The sequence below is a fragment of the Dama dama genome, chromosome 20 (genome assembly GCF_033118175.1).
Source record: "Dama dama isolate Ldn47 chromosome 20, ASM3311817v1, whole genome shotgun sequence".
NCBI lineage: Eukaryota > Metazoa > Chordata > Mammalia > Artiodactyla > Cervidae > Dama > Dama dama.
Window position 1 is genome coordinate 17,950,596 of NC_083700.1, and position 18,134 is coordinate 17,968,729.

General features: G+C 56.9%; 2 protein-coding genes across 3 annotated transcripts in view; both read right to left on the bottom strand.

Annotated features, from left to right (window-relative positions):
- Window positions 1-1,785: 1,785 nt before the first annotated feature.
- SLC27A3 (solute carrier family 27 member 3) lies at window positions 1,786-6,399 on the bottom strand. The gene is made up of 10 exons (XM_061119871.1): window positions 5,633-6,399; window positions 5,091-5,300; window positions 4,616-4,774; window positions 3,919-4,043; window positions 3,471-3,665; window positions 3,270-3,360; window positions 2,984-3,182; window positions 2,665-2,762; window positions 2,410-2,540; window positions 1,786-2,090 (listed from the first exon to the last, which is right to left on the bottom strand). Exons 1-10 carry the CDS (start codon window positions 6,276-6,278, stop codon window positions 1,914-1,916), a joined length of 2,031 nt encoding a protein of 676 aa, XP_060975854.1. The 5' UTR covers window positions 6,279-6,399; the 3' UTR covers window positions 1,786-1,913.
- Window positions 6,400-7,747: 1,348 nt separating this feature from the next.
- INTS3 (integrator complex subunit 3) overlaps window positions 7,748-18,134 on the bottom strand; it is a 38,493-nt gene continuing 28,106 nt past the window's right edge. The window contains exons 15-30 of one of the 2 annotated variants that reach the window (XM_061120765.1): window positions 17,977-18,096; window positions 17,513-17,642; window positions 17,069-17,123; window positions 16,761-16,864; window positions 16,176-16,220; window positions 15,843-15,962; window positions 14,008-14,161; window positions 12,906-12,974; window positions 12,011-12,086; window positions 11,449-11,562; window positions 11,043-11,091; window positions 9,625-9,792; window positions 9,198-9,298; window positions 9,019-9,091; window positions 8,684-8,840; window positions 7,748-8,571 (exon numbers count right to left, since the gene is read on the bottom strand). In XM_061120765.1, coding sequence (XP_060976748.1) covers window positions 8,494-8,571; window positions 8,684-8,840; window positions 9,019-9,091; window positions 9,198-9,298; window positions 9,625-9,792; window positions 11,043-11,091; window positions 11,449-11,562; window positions 12,011-12,086; window positions 12,906-12,974; window positions 14,008-14,161; window positions 15,843-15,962; window positions 16,176-16,220; window positions 16,761-16,864; window positions 17,069-17,123; window positions 17,513-17,642; window positions 17,977-18,096 — 1,613 coding nt within the window. In that variant the 3' untranslated portion in view covers window positions 7,748-8,493. The remainder of the gene's footprint in view (window positions 8,572-8,683; window positions 8,841-9,018; window positions 9,092-9,197; window positions 9,299-9,624; window positions 9,793-11,042; window positions 11,092-11,448; window positions 11,563-12,010; window positions 12,087-12,905; window positions 12,975-14,007; window positions 14,162-15,842; window positions 15,963-16,175; window positions 16,221-16,760; window positions 16,865-17,068; window positions 17,124-17,512; window positions 17,643-17,976; window positions 18,097-18,134) is intronic. The other variant, XM_061120766.1, reaches the window with a different exon arrangement.

Consider the following 18,134-nt stretch of genomic DNA (forward strand, 5'->3'; position numbering starts at 1 on the left):
CCTCTCCAAAGTGCAGCAGCTCAAAAGCAGGCATCATACAGGGACAGCTGATGTGTTACATTCAGTATTTGTGGGTCTGCAGTGGGAGGTGTGGGGACAGGATTTAGATCAGCTCTATTTGGTGGAGATATAATGTGGCTGGTCTGTAATTCTACATTTTTTAGTAGCCTTCTTTTTGTTGTTATTTGCTAAGTTGTGCCTGACCCTTTGAGATCCCATGGACTGTACCTGCCAGGCTCCTCTGTCCATAGGCTACTCCAAGGCAAGAATACTGGAGTGGGTATTCTTCTCCAGGGGATCTTCCCGTACCAAGGATCAAACCTATGTCTCCTGCATTGGCAGGCAGATTCTTTACCGCTAAGCCACCTTTACAAAAGGGAAACCCCCTTTATGAAAGTAAAAATAAACAAGTGGAATACATTTATTTTAACCCAATATTTTGACATGTAGCAATATAGAACAGTTATTAATGAAATATTTTTTTTCCCTTTATTTTGGGTCCTAAGTCTTTGCAGCCTGGTGTGTAGTTCACACATCCCGTTGCAGACCAGCCGCATGTCAAGCACTCACTAAACACTGGCTGGTGGCCACCATGCTGTGCAGTACAGGTTTCGACCAGAGGAGACAAGGACTGGGTGCACCTCTGGTCTGTCTAGTCTGTTGATGATCTGAACTGGGTTTGTTGGTGGAGGGTGGGACAAGGTGTATGTTTTGGAATAGGAGGGTAGGCCACAGGGACCCAAGATAGGTGATGGGGTGTGTCCCTTGACCTCTCACGTTGGGAAGAGGGTTTGGAGGGGGAAAGATAATCCAAAAGAAAGTAGTAGAATTTTTTTGTGGACCCACAGCTTAAAACAGGAGGGGAGTTTAGTTCTAAGACAAGCAGCAGTTTCATCATTTCAAGCTTTTAAGGTGATTAACTTTTTTAAAGCTATTCTGAATCAGTTTTATTTATTTAAAAAGATTTAAAAAACAAATTTGGTGATGCAATGCAGCTTGCAAGATATCAGTTCCCCAACTAGGGACTGAACCCAGGCCACAGTAGTGAAAGCGTGAATCCTAACCACCAGGGAACTCCCTGATGATTAACCTTTTTGACACCTCATTCAGGAGCTAAGGAGAGGCCTCTTTCCTTGTGATTTCCCCATCCCTCTGCCACCACAAGCATACATGTGTTTGGAGCCCTGCTCCAAGGAGGGCTTTCAGGCAGACTGCCCCCAGAAACTGCACTGCTACTTTTGGGAATACAGGACTAAATGTGGGTAAAATCTGGAACATCTGAGTTGCACTGGCTGGCTGCACCTCTCCCCCTCATGGAATGAATAACAAAGCCAGTTTTTAGGGGTGAGAGGTGTCTAGAGGGTCCTTTCCCTCAAAATGAAGCCTCTGTTTTGCCCATTTAAGACCTTTCCCCAGGTCCCAAACACAGGCGAGCTTGTGTAGATGTTTGGCTGCCCGCAGGGGGCAGTGTTTCCAAACCTCTGTCCACTTAGGCCATTTGAGCGAGCCCCTTGGGACCTCTAGCTCCCCAGAGGAAGCAGTGGGGGCCCCACGCTCAGGGAGTGAAACTGGGACAGAACACCCACAGCACAGACATCAGTCATCAGGGGTTTTCCAGGGACAAGGATCACACGGGGTCATCCGAGAGGAAAAATACTGAGGTCCAGACAGTGAGCTCAGGCCCAGAGTCGGGGCAGGAGCGCCTGTGGCTCCGACCGGAAGAAAATGTCAGCGAGAAAAGCAGTTCCACAAACAGACAGGAAAGCGGACACTGTGGAGCAGAAAGGCAGAGCCAGAGGAGCTCTGGTCACGTTTATTACAAAATAAAGATCGCAAACCTGGTGCAGAAAAGATCCCTAAGAGCAGCTCCCCAGCCCACAGAGGCCCCGTCAGGCGCGCTGGTGCGGGGGCTCTCAGATGCGAAGGTCTCCGGCCAGGAGGGCTCTGTACCGGGCCGGGGTGAGCGGCAGGTAGGCGCCCCCGGCCTGGTCCAGAACGTAGAGTGGGTCAGACAGCGCGCCTGGGTCAAAGCCCTCTTTTGCCATCCGAACCTTCTGCTGCTTGAAGGTCTCTGTGGTGGCCAGGGACTCCTGCGGAGGGGGAGGTTAGAGGAGGCTGAAGGAAGGGGTATTCTGCCCCAGCGGTTCAGGGGAACTGCCTGAGTTTTGTGAAGGGGCATGTCTGGGGAAAGAGGAGATGAGGTCCAGGTTTAGAGGAGCGGGTGACAGGGAAGAGAAGGGGCCAAGTCTGAAGGATGAAGGGGGTGAAGAGCATGTGTCTGGGAAGGAACTGTTTTTTTTCTCTTCACAGAGTATGTTACGTGGGGGTCCTCTGGTGGGGTCTGGGAGCCAATGACTGCTGCAGATATATAGGGTGAGGTAAAGGGTCAGAGCAGGGATGGGTGCTTACCTGGAGCCTTAGGAATCGAGGCCGGGCATAAGGTGGCAAGTTCTCAGAAACATGGGCATAGAGCTGCACAAGGTCCAGAGAGTGGGGGGGACGGAGAGCCAGGGCTGCCATCCCAGCCCGGCCTTCATGCCCTGGTGGGCGTGGGGGGCAGGGTCAGCCGTGGGCGCTGACCTCCACGAGGCCCTCTGCTCCCTGCACCCGAGGGGACACCACCGCCGAGTGGTGGGCCTGGCGCCCTCCCCGCCGCCTGGGCACCTGGCACAGTGACTCCGTAGACGTTCACCTCCTGAAGAAAGTCCAGGGCCTCCAAGGCCTCCGCCACCTCGGTGGTGGCCACATTCTCCCCCTTCCACCTGCCAGAGACGGGAAACTGGGAGTCAGGGGGCAGGGCTTGGTGGGGAGAGACAGAGGCCGGGATGAGGGCGAGGTGCCAGATGGTCTCGGGGAAGAAGTTGGAGGCTGGAGAGGAGAGGTTAGGTGAGAAGCTGGGTTGGTGCACGTTAGAGGTTTAGAGGGTTTGGGTCCCAGAGATTCAGATGCCCAGCAGAAGAATCAGAAAGTGAGGGGCAGGTACCTGAAGGTGTCTCCAGTACGATCATGGAAGCGGAGAAAGCCCTGGTTGTCGCAGACTAACAGGTCCCCGGTGTTGAAGAAAACATCCCCAGGCCGGAAGACGTCCTTCAGCAGCTTTCCCCGGGCCAGCTCCGGCCCCCCAGCGTAGCCCAGGAATGGCGACTGCTGGCTCACAGGGGCCACCAGCAGGCCTGGCTCGCCTGCCAGAGCCACCAGGGTCAGGGGTGGCCGCCCCCCACCCCACTCTCCAAGTGCACCACCCCCGCCAACCCCACCTGGACACAAACCTGGAGACGTGGCCACACAGTGCCCCTGGGTGTCCCGAATTGGCTCCCCTGTGGTGACATCATAGCGAATCAAAGAGAAGGGGAAGACATGCTGGGGGAAGGGAGACCCAGGGACTGGGTCATTTCCGGTGCATGAGCCCCCTCCCCGCTCTCTCCCCGGCCACCGTCCCACAGATTTCCTGGGTTCCTCCTGAGACTCACCCTGTAGAGCCAGGAGGCGCGCCCCACAGCGCCCTGCTGTCCGATGTAGTTGAACGTGGCCACATTGCCCTCGGTCAGCCCGTAAGTCTCCAGCACCTGCAGGGGCCCGAAGCGCCGCACAAAGCGCTCCCAGGTGTCTGGCCGCAGCCCACTTCCCACCACCAGCCGGACCTGGTGACCACGTTCTGCCTTGTTCTGAGACGAGTGGGCAGAGGGGTGGGAGCTTCAGCCTCCAGCTGCCAGCCAGCTCCCCGGAGTGGGGCCCTGCTCCCCATTCTCCTCGATGCCCTCCACTAAACATCCACGTCCGACCACCCAGGCTCCTTCTCCCCCCTTCCATTTCTTCTTCTTGCTTCCTCTCTCTGACTCCCAGACAACGGTCTCAGTGCCCCCTGCCAACTGGCCATCTCCCTGCCGCCGTGGCTCTGCCAGGATCTGCCCCACGCACCGGGGGCTGGTTGACAAGGTACCGGCACAGCTCCCCGATGTACTGGAACACCGTCACCCCATGCTGCTGACAGTCCTCCCAGAACTGACCAGCTGAGAACTTGGACTTCAGCACCACCGTGGCCCCTGCCAGAATCAGGGAGGGAGAGGAGGAAGGAAGGAGGTGAGGTTGATAGCTGGAGAGGGGCGTGGGGCCCTGACTCCCTTCTCCCCAGACATTAGCCTTCACTATAGTGTAATTCCCTGAAAGACCAGGCTGTGACATTCATCCTTGCCACAGGCCAAGCTGGCCCTCATCCTTTCCCACCTGTAATTTAGGGAGGTCACCGCCTTGTCCCCACTTCCATCCTCACGCAGTCCATTCTCTGAACCCTGCCCCCAGGTCCCAACCCTCTTCTCCATTTGCCCCTTCCTGGGCTGACATTCACAGCCCTCCCATCCCCTGGCCTTTGGAGCTTGGAGTTCTGCGAACTGCATGCCCCCGCTGGTTGCTCAGCCTGTAGGTCTGAGCAGGTGATGCTTCTCCATTGAACCAGGAACTCCTGGAGAGGAGACCCAGCCTCCTTCCTCTCCATTCTCTACCGTGAAGGGCTCAGGAAGCATCCCCAGGTGAGCACACCACAGTAGGTACTTAGAGGTTTGCTGGCATAAACACTTGCCAGAGGGCTGAAGGAGGGCTTGGGGTGGGAGAGACTGACCAATGCCCAAGCATCCCACGATGCCCAACAGGGAGCCAGACATGTGGTACAGCGGGAGGGCGAGGTAGATCACATCCTCCTGGTGGGCACCGCACAGCTGGTAGAATCCCTGGCATTGCAGGACCTTCAGGTGACTGATCCGAGCAGCCTTGGGAAGGCCTGGGGGTGGGGGTGGCAGAGGTCAGGGAAGGGTCTGAACCCCTCTTTGCCCCTGCTGGGTTTCCCACAGCAAGAGGCAGAGGCAAGGCTGAGACTGAGAAGGCAGGACGGGATGTCCCAGAAATGAGGGACGTTCAGGGAAGTGGAGAAATGAAGAGGGGTGGGAGGATTGGTGAAGTAGGGGATCCTGGCCCCTGGGATCGCCCTTCTCTCTGGGGGCTTTGGAGGTGTGGCCTAGGAACTGAGGAGGTCATAGATCATGTTCCCAGGCCCCTGCCTTCCTTGGCTTGAGATTCTGGGAGGTAAATATCCTCACCCGTGGTGCCGGAGGTGAAGATATACAGGCACGTGTCCGTCATGTTCTGGGGGGCAGACAGGTACCCGGGCACTGGCCCATCCACTTCCGCTGAGGCCTCAGCCAGAAAATCGCTGATTCCAGCAGGACGGCTGTCAGAGCCCACAGCCCACAGGTGAAGCCCCATGGCTCTCAGGGCCGGCAGATCAGGCTCCAGGGACTCCAGGAATTCTGGATGGGGTGGGAAAGCACAGCCCCGCAGTTCTACCCGACCCGAAAGACTCCCCACCCCCGACTCGCACAGCTCCCGAGTAAGGCTGAAGAGGACAGAACCGACGTCCCATCATGGGCCTGGGACCTGGAGACCAAGTCTTGGGGAATCCCTGGGAAACCACAGAGAGAGCCAGCTGCCTCCCGTCACAAGCCCGGAGAACTCTTTTCCGCGCCGCTTCCGAACCCCTTGGAGAGATGCGGCCTCCTCCCCAGCCCACTCCTGCTCGGCCCTCGGCACGCCCCTTTCGGCGGCTGGCCCCGCCCCCGTCTGTCGGGCGCTCCGGCCTTACCTGGCGCCAGCACCAGCGCGCGGGCGCCGCAGCTGCGGAGGCAGTGCTGGAGGGGACCCCGGCGCAGAGCGGTGGGCACAAAGGCCGTGCGCAGGCCGGCCTTGGCCAGGCCGAACCAGAGCCACAGGAACTCTGGGCAGGCGGGGAGCAGCAGCGCCACGGTGGCCCCAGGTGCCAGAGGGGCCGCGCCATCCCCTTCCCGCACGGCCCGCGCCGCGCCGCTTCCGGCCGCCTGGTCTCTCGCGCAGTGCGCCGCCAGCTCGCCTTCCCCGGCGCCCCCCGTGCCGCCGCCGCCGGGTCCCCCGTCCCAGCCTCGCGCGCGCAAAAAGGCGCGCGCAGCCCGGTTGCTCTGGCGCTCGGCCTCCGCGTAGCTAAAGCGCTGCGCGCCGTGAATGAGAAAGGTGTGCGCCGGGCGCTGCCGGGCCAGCTGCGCGAGGCGCCAAGCCAGGCTGCAGCCCCCCTCAGGACCTTCTGGGTCGGCGGCAGCCGCGGCCAGAGCGCGCGCTCGAAGGGCCCGTTTGCAGCGAAGGGCGCGCATCGTGAAGGCCAAGTCTGCCGCGAACCAGCGCAACTGAGACCATAGGCGCAGCGGTAGCAGCAGCAGCGGCAGCAGCAGCAACAGGGGTAGCAGCAGGAGAGAGGCCATGGTGCCCGCTTCCTCCGCTCGGCCCGGTCTGGCCCCAGCAGCTCGCAGACAGGCCCGATACTCCCGACAAACTGGGGCCGCTGGTCTAGCGCTCAGACCTCTCCTTCCCGGGAGCGCGCGCGCTGGCACACGCCCCTTCCCACCCGGCCCCCCTCCCCACGGGCGAAGAGCCGAGGCCCGGGAGGAGTGCTAGTGGGGGGCGGCCCCGCAGCCCGGCCCTTCCCAGAGCGACGCTCCGCCCCAGGCGCGCTCCTTCCCGGGCCTCTCGCGGCTCGCACCCTACCAGCTCCTGGCGGTGCTCAAGCCTTCCCTAAATCCCAGGGTCGGGTCTGTTTCAAGGTTTTCTCTAGGACAGTCTAGACATCTGGCTGGACTTTGGATCCCCGGTCAGAGAGCCATGGCACTAAGAGCCGAGTCCATCTTTCCCTTTTCCCTCTGTTTCACCGGATGCGGGAGGGTGGCACTCTCTCCCAGGAGACTGAAGAACTCGGCCTCCGGCCCACATGGTGCTGCAAGTTGCGGCATGGCACGTCGGGCAGAACCATGCCCTCCCTCCAGCCGCCAGTAGCAGCAGCCCCAGGAGATGGGTGGGGGCCGAGAGCGAAGTAGGGGAGAGGTGGAGGCCCAGACAGCCAGATTTCTGGAGGGGCCACGGCGGCAGAGGCCCCTCCCTTTGGGCAAAAGGACAATAATTGGGGCCAGCCAGAGAATGCTTTCCATCCTGGTTTTAATTGGGGCAGAGGGAACAGGGGAAGGAGAGAGGGGAAGGAAAAGAGGCCTCCTGCAGTTTAAGCTTTCAAAGGAAGGAGCAGCAGCTTTGAGGGATGGGAAAACCTGGATTCTGTAAAAGACATTTGCCAGCTGAACAGGAGGAGCTGTCTGCAGTCAGCCGGAACTTCACTCCTGTCTCTTCAGCCTGCCACTCAAGCTCCCGGGGACAGCAGGAAAACAAACGCCATAGCCAAGGAGCTTTTCTGCTGGTACACATGGATGGGCAAGTGGCTAGACAGGAAGAGGGCTCCTTTGCTCGGGTATCTGAACTCTCTACTCCAGGCACACATATTAGCAACCCCTGCCCCACCCAACCCGCGCCCAAGCAGGCAGTCCTCCAGTAGCTGGTAAGCATTAGAGTATGACACTAGCTTCTAGAAGGAAGCTATGCTCACCACCACACCACAATGTAACACCAGCATTCTGGAAGCTTCTGGAAGCCTCTAGTTTCTTGAGAGATGGATAAAGACAGACAGGCTTCTGGGAGATGGTACAGCATTGATTTCTGCCTGGACAGGTCAGCGCCTGGCCTGCATAGCCAGGAGCAGCAAGAAGGATGTGGCGGTTAAAGCCAACTCCCTCCTGCTCTGGACAAGAAGGGGGCAGGCAGGAAGAGAGAAGGGGAAGAAGGGTGCCAATTAAACCAAGACCACTGGTACATGCACAGGGTAAGTGGGGGCAGCAACTTGGGCACAGAAGAGGTTCTGGCTTGTTTTATTGTCATTTAAAAACAACTTTTAAAATGCGATTATCTCTGCCAAAAAAAGAAAAAGACAAGACAGACAGATCCAAGGAAATGGGACCATTTGACAGTTCTGTGGAACATGTCTCTGGGACTCCCAGGGTTCTGGCCCGGTGTGAGGTGCCAACTTCAGGTCAGCACAAGCCTCCAGGGCAGCCCGGGTGTGGCTGTGGCCCCCCTCTCAGATTCCTTCCTGAACACCTGTGGCATCTGGCCCTCGGAGAGGAAAAGGCGACTTGAGCACATCACAGATTAAATGCTCATTTCACACCGATGTGCAGAGGACAACTATAAAATGCCTGTTCAGAGCAGATCAAGACCCGAAAGGGGAGCGGGGAGGGGCGCACACACAATTTTTGCTCTCATCCTAGCCTCTGTGGCCAGCTGCCCCTTGACCATTTCTCTCCTCTACTGAAATAGCTTTTGGGGAGGCTGGGGGAGGGGGCAAGGACTTCCACCACAGTCCTAGCTTCGCACAGCCTCTGGCTTCAGTGGGGCTATCAGCGGCAGCAGCAGTGACGGGGCTGCAGGCCCCAGAGGGGGGTGGGGCTGGGGCTGAAGGCAGCTTCTCAGGCTGCGCCGAAGGGGGCAGCTCGTCCTTCTCCCCGGGAGAGCTTTGGGATGGGGACAGGCTGCTCCCCTGCGATCTCCCCAGCCTCTGTTGACCTCTGATGCACCATGGAGGGGGGGGCGGGGACAGCCTCAGTCACTGTCAGACCCCACCGCAGAGGACCCTTTCCGCTTCCGCTTGGTGGGCTTCGGCTTTGTGTCTTCTTCCTCCTGAGGGAGAGGTGGGAGAGAGTCGCTAGCCCGGGCAGCTGCTGGGCCCAGCTCTGCCACACCCCGCCTCTCCCTGCATCCCGTGCGTGGCATGCCCGGCCAGGGGTCTCACCGAGGCACTGCTGGAGCCAGACTCCTCCTCGGCATTAGGCGGCTGGGTGGCATTCTTTCGACTTCGGGGGCTGGACAGAGCGGCTTTTCGCCGGCTCTTGGGTGGCTTGGTGGAAGAGTCCTCGTATTCCTCAGCCAGGGAGAAGAGATCGCTGAACCTGAGAGGGAGGGAGCGCTCAGAAGGTGGGCGTCCTGGCCCCCGGGCCACCCTCCCACCCTTGTCTCTGATCTGTGTTCAAGCACCTGGTCTCGCCGGAGACTCAGTCTGTGTCCCCGGCAGGCTGCCCTCGCCCACACCCTCCCCCTTCTCAGGGCCACAAGCGTAGGGAGCCTCACTTCATCTTGTGAGCTTCATCACAGCTCGCCTGGACGTGCTGCAGAGCCTGCAGAATTGGAGTCTGGCTGAAAACTAGAGGGAGAAGGGAGAGCAGGGAAGGAGAACAGTGAGCTGTCTTCGAGCTGCCCCACCCAGATCCACAGGTGGTCGGAGTACTTGGACAGGGCGGGGAGCGTACAGTTCTGCTTGGTGTTGGTCAGGTTGAGACGCAGATTGTCCAAGTGCTCTAAAATCTGCTCCAGAGTCAGCTGGGCCAGCTTGCTGCTGGAACTCCTCAGGCTGCAGGGAAGTCACGAGAGTGAGTCTGAGCTTGGGGTGCAGGCTCCAGGAGCATGGAGAGCCTCCCTTACTGGGGTTCCTCCTTAGGACAGAGGCAGCCCCTACAGAGACAGGGAGGACAGGCCTGGGAGGGGCCGGGCCGGGTAATGGAGGTGTGCTTAGAACAGGGACCAAAGACGGGGCACAAGAAAAAGAGGCGAAGGGGCCACAGTGGTCCTGCACGCCAGGCTGCTTCACACCACTAGGTGTCGCCCGCAAGCCAGGCAGGGACCAAACTGGACCGCCCTGCTGCCGGCCTGTGGGCCAGGCCGCGGGGAGGGTCCCACCTCTGCCTCTTGCGTGGGAGGCTGTTGTTCTTGATGAGCAGGGACTTGATATGCTCAGCCAGCAGCTCATCATGCTTCATGCACCAGTGCCTCAGGATGCTGGTGGTGAACTGGTCATCAGGGTGGCAGGGCCGGCTCAGCACCATCTTCACCATCTCCTCGCTGGGCCTGGGGGCAAGAGAGGGGTGTGGGCAGGGGCACCTGGCTCACACAGCTGACCACAGGAACTCCTGACACTCTCTCATGGACTTTTCCCCAAAACCCTGGCCTCCCTACCCCGTCCCACCCCAGGCTTGCGATAGCTTTCTATTCTCACATCCTTCTCCCTCTTCTCTTTGGGCCAAGGAATGCCTGGTTTCATCCTTTGCGGATGCTAGGAGAGAAGAAGTGAGACTTTTCAGTTTCACTTTTCAGTGGCAGTAGAAGGTGTGTATGTGTGTGTGCTGGGAAGGAGCCCCACTAAATCTCCCCCACGCTGCCCAGAACAGTCAAGAAGTGGGCCGGGGAGGCAAAAGGACAAGCCTGTGGTGTGTGAATGCTCCCTGTCCCCTGCCCAGCTGGAGCGGTGGGCCACCCTGGCATCGAGCCCGAGGAAGGGACACACAGCCCTCCAACCTTCCCACTTCCTGTAGGAAGCTCTGCACCACTTCCAGTCTCTCAGCCAAGAGAGGAGAGAAGGTGGAAGGATGGCAAGGAGGGAGGCAGGAGAAGGTGTACAGCTGCTGCTCCGTCCACTGAGGCTTCTGGAGAAGCCTGTGACAGAGGGCGGGGCCTCCAGAAGCACTGTGCCAGCAGGCGGGGCCTCCACCTGGGGCTTCTGGAGAAGCACTGTGCCAGCAGGCCGGGCCTCCACCTGGGGCTTCTGGAGAAGCACTGTGCCAGCAGGCCGGGCCTCCACCTGGGGCTTCTGGAGAAGCGCTGTGACAGGGGGCGGGGCCTCCACCTGGGGCTTCTGGAGAAGCGCTGTGACAGGGGGCGGGGCCTCCACCCGCTCTCCCTCAACGCCCACCCCTGCTCAGCCGGCTTGCCCTCTGCAGGCTGAGGCGGGACGGTGTGGCTCCCCCACCCTGACCCTTCCTCCTCCAGGACTGGCCTCGTGGTGGCCTCAGGAGCAAGGGGGAGGGGAGCAGGAGCCTCCGGGGATTAGAACTGCTGTGGCAGCAGGAAACAGGGATGTCCGGTCCCCACCTCTGAGGGCAGCTCCTGGTGGGCAGGGGGCTGAAGTCCAGAGGAAGCCCAGATCCCAGGGGACCTGCTTATTTGTAAATCACTTTGGGGGAAGGGTGGAATAAGCAGATGTCAACAACAGGAAAAAACACGGCAGTGAGGAGGCAGGACAGGAGCCCTTATGTGACAAGGCCTCTTGGTGTGCGCAGAGAGGGGACTAAAGAGCCCCCGCGGGCGGGGGCAGAACTCACTTCTCTCTTCGGAGCTGAAGCAGGAGACAGGACAGGGCCTCTGGGTGCTCTACGGAGGAGGGTAGAGGCTGTTCAGAGGAATGCAAAATTCTGGAAAGAAATTCTGGCACTTCTCCCATCCCCCAACCACAGCTACTGGAAGGAGTAAAGATAACCTTCAACAAGAAACCAGGAAGAAGGCCCCCAGTCCCACGCGACCTGAGCCCCAGTTCACACCTGGCTCAGTGGCGGCCTGCGGGACACACCTAGGGAGCAGAAGTGACTGAGGGGGCTGCCTTCCGGCACGTGGCAATCTGGTGGGAAGGGGAGCTGTGGATCTGGGCTGATTGCAAAAGAAGCCCGGAGGCCCAAGCCCTGGAGTGTCCTCTCCTCTCCAGTCATGTTCCCCACCCACGACCCTACTCACCCTTGTACTTGAGGTGCTGCAGTATGGGGATTATGGTCTCCAGGGGGATGTTGTGGGCCAGGAAGAGCTGCCAGGCACAGTACTGCTCAAAGGTTTCCCAGTCCAAGCTCTGGACTGAGCAGACCGAGAAGAGACACACGTATTCACACTCTGTCACACACACAGAGCAGGCCAGCCCACCGACTGTCAGCACCTCACGCAAGCACGTCAGGGTGGGGACGGCCATCCTAAGACCACACTCCCAAAGCCTTCATACAGCTTCTAGAATCTCGTTACCCTAAGGCTGGGAGGTCGAGGAGCTTTTATAGAGCCAAAAAACAGATCCAAACAGATGCTGCCCAAGGCCCACGGCAGGCTGGAAGGACCTTCTACCTCATGCTCAGCCCCAGAACCAGCCTTCCTGTTACTAGAAAGTACACAGCCACCTCTGGGAGACAGTCAAGGACAGGGAAGCTTGACACGCTGCAGCTCATCGGGTTACACATCTGAGCGACTGAACAACAAGTACACAGGGCTGCCACCCCCTCACCTCCCAGGGAACCTCAGGGCTTGGCACACTTACTGAGTATATTGAGGACTGAGTCTTTTCGAAACATGACCAGGTTTCCCATCATCACGTGGCAGACCAGCTCCTGGAGCTAAAGGGGATGAGGAAGAAGGCAGAAACCATTGGTTTTAAAAGAGGCCGGGAAGCTAGTATGAAAGGAGAAGCAGAAGCTCATTTAGGGAAAAATCAGAGGATGTGAAACCCAAGTGATAAAGGGATGTGAAGGAAAAGGCACCCGACGGACACCGGGACTCTGAAGGCTTGAGGGCACTGGCAAGCGGGCAACTGGCGTCAGGGGGAACCAGACCCCCCTGTTCGGAGCAAACACTGTTACAGAAAGCCATCCCTTATGTCCTGATGGCAGAGTGAGAAGAGGCAACTTCTCTGCTTGGATGTAGCCTGGACCCCGATCCATCCCAGCCTGTGCTGAGGGAAGGGCCATGGGAGGCTGGATTACAGGTGTAGGGAGGAGAAAGCACAGGTAGGAGGGGCTCCTGGGTGGGGAGGAGCAGAAATGGGACCCCAGTCAAGGACTGAGAAGGGACCACAAGCCAAGCTACAGCCTCGGAGGGACGTGTGCAGGAAAGGTCAACTAGAAGTGGTCTGACCATTTTTGTTCTGAGCCAAGGGGAAGACCAACAGAGAGCTGAAAACAGTCCCCTCAGTTTCCCTGAAGAACAGGAGTGCCCCCGAAGCATGGAAAATAAGGGGAACGCCAAGCGGGACTGGCCTACAGCCAGCCTGCCGCCCTGGGGCTCCATGTTCCTTCCCAGCCCCTGGGGCCGAATGTACACACAGTGGCTGCCAGGAGCAGCAGGGTGCCTGTGAGCAGGACTCTCTCTCTGCAGGCAGGAGGGCGGAGCAGGGCCCCACATCCCCAGGCCTCTTGGGATGACAGCTCTGTGTTCACCTGTGCTGAATCAATAACAGCCACGATCATGTTGAGCAGCTCCCCGCTCCGCAAGGTCTCATCTGGAAACTGGAGGAAAAGAGCGAGAGAAGGGGAGAAGTCCAAAGTGCACCCCTCAGCTTTCCCCTCATAGCCCATCCCCACGCCCTACATGCTCAGGGGATGCTGGGCTAGCCAGACGTGGGGTCCTAACATAATCTCTAAACAAAGATCCAGTAGCTATGAGGCTGGGAATTTAATCCTTAAAGAACCCACAGTTTTAAACGTGTGCATCCACACAGTGAGTATGCGTGTGTAAGGAAAGGAATGGGGAGCCACTTAGAGACAAAGCTGGAGCTGAATGGGACTGGACATGATGTTAGTTCTATGTGAAGCGATGACAGAATTAGCATTTGCATCTCTGGCAGCAAAGAAATCCAGTGTGTACTGACCCCTGCCAAAGAAGGTACAGAGAGTGGGTGTGTTTGGGGAGGGTGCGGGGTGTGGGGTGCGCAGGGCCCCTTCTGGAGAGGGGAGGGGTGCTGGGCATGAGTGCCCTTCCTCCCTCGGGTTTTTGGCTAACATCGCACTTCTTCCTGTGATGCCCACACCCTGCGCCTTGATTTCCCTGTTCCTGGGAACTCTCACCAAGAGGAGGAAAAACAGCTGTTATCTCCTCCTATGTCCCAATTCCTAGAGAAGACTGCTAGTAAACAAGGGAAATGAGAGCTGAGTCTCCACTACAGAGGCCCTGGTCTTGAAAAAAAAAACAGAGAGAATTGCAGGGGCAATCAGACGGCCAGAGAGCTTGAATATGTGAACATGGATCTGGTTGGGAGCCCTGTCTGTCCTGGGTCCAGAGGATGGGGCCAAAGCAGAGGAGACAAGTGGACAGGCACAGACACCAGCTCACAGGACAAGAATTCTGTGGGTTTTAGACACTTCTCAATTTGATGGAGAGAGGCAGAAGGAGGGGACGGCTGCGGTGTGGGAGAAGGGGCCTACTGAGGCCAAAAGTGAAGGGAAGAGGAGGGTGAGGGTCGTGTGCAACGAGATGTCGAGGTCTCTGATGAGCCCACGGGCACCGCTGTGCCATCCCAGGGACACAGGGAGAGGTGCTGACCTCTGTGTAGATGGAGGGTGTGAGGTGGCAGAGCAGTCGCACGTCGTCCTCCTGGCAGGCCTTCATGTCCATCATTAAGCAGGTATGTAGGTCGCCCAGCTGGGTGGCCTGGGCAAACGACTCGTACAGGTTCATTTTCCCGGCGGCGGCTTTGCTGCAAGATAGCTGAGCCTCAGCCAGCAGCATGACCCCGGCCTCAAACAACCCCTAAGTAGACCCCCACTCTAGAATCCCTTTGCTGCCCTGAATGCCACAGGCTAACGTGTCTCATGGCCCTCCCTGGCCTTCCCCAGAGACTTGGTGACTATGGAAATCAGGAGACACTCTTCTTTCTCCCCAGTTTTCCCCTGTGTTCCAGACAGGGCTCAGACCACAATCAGTGAAGTTACCACCTGGTAAGAGTAAAGAACAGGAAAAGAGAGAGGGCTCACGTCAGGTTAGAGAAAGCTTTCTCTCTTGTTCTTTGGGCTGTAAGCAATGAGGGCAATAATACCTACAGATCCCTACCTCACACCATATGCAAAAAACTTAACTCAAAATGGGTTACAGGCCTAAATGTAAGAATTGAAATTATGAAACTCTTATAAGAAAACAGGAGTAAATCACAAGCAACAAAAGAAAAAAAAAAACAAAAACAGGACTTGATCAACATTTAAAACTTTTGTGTTTCCAAAGATACCATCAAGAAAGTAAACAGACAATCTACAGAATAGGAAAAAATGTTTACAAACCATATATTTGATAAGGGACATCTACCCAGATGATGTCCCTTATCTGAAGAACTCTTAAAAATCCACAAGAAAAAGATAAATACCCAATTGAAAAATAGAGATTGAAACAGACTTTTTTCCCAAAGAAAATGCAAATGGCCAATAAGCACATGAAAAAATGCTCAACATCATTTGCCATCAGGGAGATGCTAATCAAAACAATGAGATGCCACTTCACATGCATTAGGCTGGCTATACTCAAAAGCCAACAACTGTCCGGGAGCATGTGGAGAAATTAGAACTCACACAATGCTGGTGGAACCAAAGTGCTTGCGTCACTCTGGAAAGCAGTTTGGCAATTCTCACAGATGTAAAAATAAGAGTTATCACTGGACTCAGCAATTCTACTTCTAGGTATATACTCAGGAAAACTGAAAACATCTGTCCATGCAAAAATCTGTACGTGAATGTTCACAGCAGGTCTATTCACAACAGATAAAACAGTGGAAACAACCCAAATGACCGTCAACAGTTGAATGGGAAAATAAATCATGGTAATAGCCATAAACTGCATTATCTGGTCATTAAGAAAGAATGAAATGCAGATACACACTACAATGGGATAAACCTCGAAAACACTGGGCTAAGTGAAAAAGTCAGTCATGAAAAATCAGACACTGTATGGTTCCATTTATATGAACTATACAGAAAAAGTAAACCTATAGAGACAGAAAAGCAGATCAGTGTAACACGGGCCGGGTGAAAGGGAGAATGGGAAAGTGACTGCTAACAGGTATGGGGTTTCTTTTTGGGGTGATGAAAACATTCCAAATTAGACAGTACTAATAGTTGTGTATCTTTGCTGCTGCTGCTGCTAAGTCGCATCAGTCGTGTCCGACTCTGCGATCCCATAGATGGCAGCCCACCAGGCTCCTCCGTCCCTGGGATTCTCTTTGTGAATATACTAAAACCACTGAATTGTACACTTTAAAACTGTTACACACACACACACCACACACACAGAGCTCTGGTGATGACAACCAAGGGGGCTGGGGAGTCAGGTATGATAGGAGAGACACGCTCCAGGATGCTTCCTGACACCTTCTTACACGGGACCACACCCACCTGGCCCTTAGGTAGTAGAGCAGGTGGTAGCCAATCTTGGGCTGCTTTTGGTACAGCTCAGAGAGAAGGTCCAGCAGCAGAGAGAAGCTGCTGTTGTCTTCTTGCATCTGGCATAGGTTCCTGGAGTGGGAGATGGGAGCACAGAGGAGAGCTTTACCTGGGGCAGACTCTCCCGTGGCACTTCTGGGGGGCATGGCTGTCTGTGCCCACTGCATACCCCTCCTTTCTGAGAAGGAGCCTCATCACCCCAGGACAGAAGCATAAGCGCGCTGACAGGGAGGGTGGAGAGGGCAACATCTCCTATAGCTAGACCTAAACATCAGAGAGGCTTACCTAAATATTAGGTAGAGAGGCTTCCCCACAGACTCCTCCAGGGACCTACAAGATGAAGGTGATATATGAGAGTCCATGCAGGACAGAGGAGGAAAGGTGAGCTACAGCCAGCTATTGTGGAGGACCAGCCTGAGGACAGATGCCAGCCTGTTCCTTTCTTAACGAGCAAGGAACTTCCTGCTGCCCCAGAGGCTTGCTCACAGAGAAATCAGGGGCCTAACATGGAACCAGTCTGGTTGTTGTCACTCTAAGTGAGACTCCTGCCCTTCAGGGAGTTCCAGGCAACGGTCCAATCCCACCTGAAGCAGCAAAGACTTAGGGCTGCTGGGTGCGGAGCAGGGCAGGACATGCAGGGAGGCGTGCGAGTCCAGTGACCCTGTATGCCCGGTGTTCAGCAGGCAAAAATAAATCCTCTTTAGGTGAATCAGTACGTGTGAAAAGAAACACAAATGAAGAGATGATTTTTCTCGAGTCCCCAGCAAGGTGCCTCTTGGACTCGGGCCATAAGAGCATAGCCCTAGCTTCCTGAGGCTGGGGTAGGGGTGGGGGTCGGGGGTGGGAAGGGTCCAGAAAGATGAGCCTTACTCCTCAGTGATCTCCTCGGGCAGCACTTCCCCTCGGAAGTGGCCCTTGAAGAGCTCCTGCAGGCAGGAAGCGAGGACTGACAGCTGCTCTGAGTCAAAGTCTTCCTGGGTGGTGAGAAGAGGAGAGACTGTCACCGCCCAGACCCAGCTTCACTGCCCCCACTACCCAGAGCCTCTGAACTCATCTGCTTGCAGCTCCAGGATCGGCAGGCCCCTCCACCAGCAGAAGGGACCCATCCAGAGGAGGGGAAGGGGGAGTAGCTGCCTGGGGGGCTCTGGGCTGGGCGGGCTGGGCTGCTTCCTCCTCACCTCCAGGACCTGGTCCACGATTTCCTGCATGACCTCACACTGGGCCTCTGTGTCGCTACAGAGCAGAAGGGGGAGGAAGTCTCAGGGACACAGAGGAGAGCAGAGAGGGACACACACCCAGCACACTCGCGTGCACAGAGACAAAACAAAGGCGCTCTGTGGGAAGCCGGGCTGTGGGGGGGCCTCAGGGCAGAACCTGCTGCTCCCTGGGCAGCGGCCAAGGAGAAGGGGAACCCCCACAGCACAGCTCCCACTCTCCTAGTCAGAAGCTTGGAGTGAGAGCCTGGAGGGCTGCCCCTCCCAGCCCACACCCCGCAACCCAAACCGTAGAAGGTCTCTCCCGTGCCGCTTCAGTCACCTCTCCACACAGCCCACCAGAGCCCCTCCACGCCCACCAGACTGCACCCACCACGTGCCAGGCAGACACCCAGGGCCGGCACCCACCTCCCCTTCTGGAGCTGGAGCACTTTGTCCCTCAGGGACTCATCAAGCTGGTCAAGGTAAGGGGTAATATCAACTGGTTCCTCCACCACTGTCTCCTTGATCGGGTGGAAGCGAAACTCTCTCTTCTTCCCTGAAGGGAGTGATTTAGGAAAGGAGTCACTCAGCCCAGACAGGAGAAGCCAGCCAGCCCCCTGAACAGTCGGCCCTGCTGACCCGTGCTGGGTATGCACCATTCACTCAGAGCTACTGAGTGCCTGAAGCACTTCCCTGAGTGTGGCATGTTCTAGCCTCAGGAAGCAAGAAAAGGCAGGGACCACTTGTCCTTTTTTCCCTTCTGCTTCAGTGTCAAGTTCTGGAGTCTCATCTAGGAACACTGATAACAAAACTAACTCAGAGGCACAGAGAGGACACAGAGGCTGCTCCCCCCAGCTAGTCCTCTTAGGACTGACACAAGTCTGCACTACCTTTGCTGTTGAGATCCTCCTCATCATCACTGAAGGCTGCCTCTGCGTTGTCATAGCAACTCTCATCCTTGTCTGACATGTGGTTGTCCATCTCCATGGAAACTGGCTCCTCGATTTTGACTTGGAAGTAAAGAAAGACAAGGCATTTGATGGCCTCC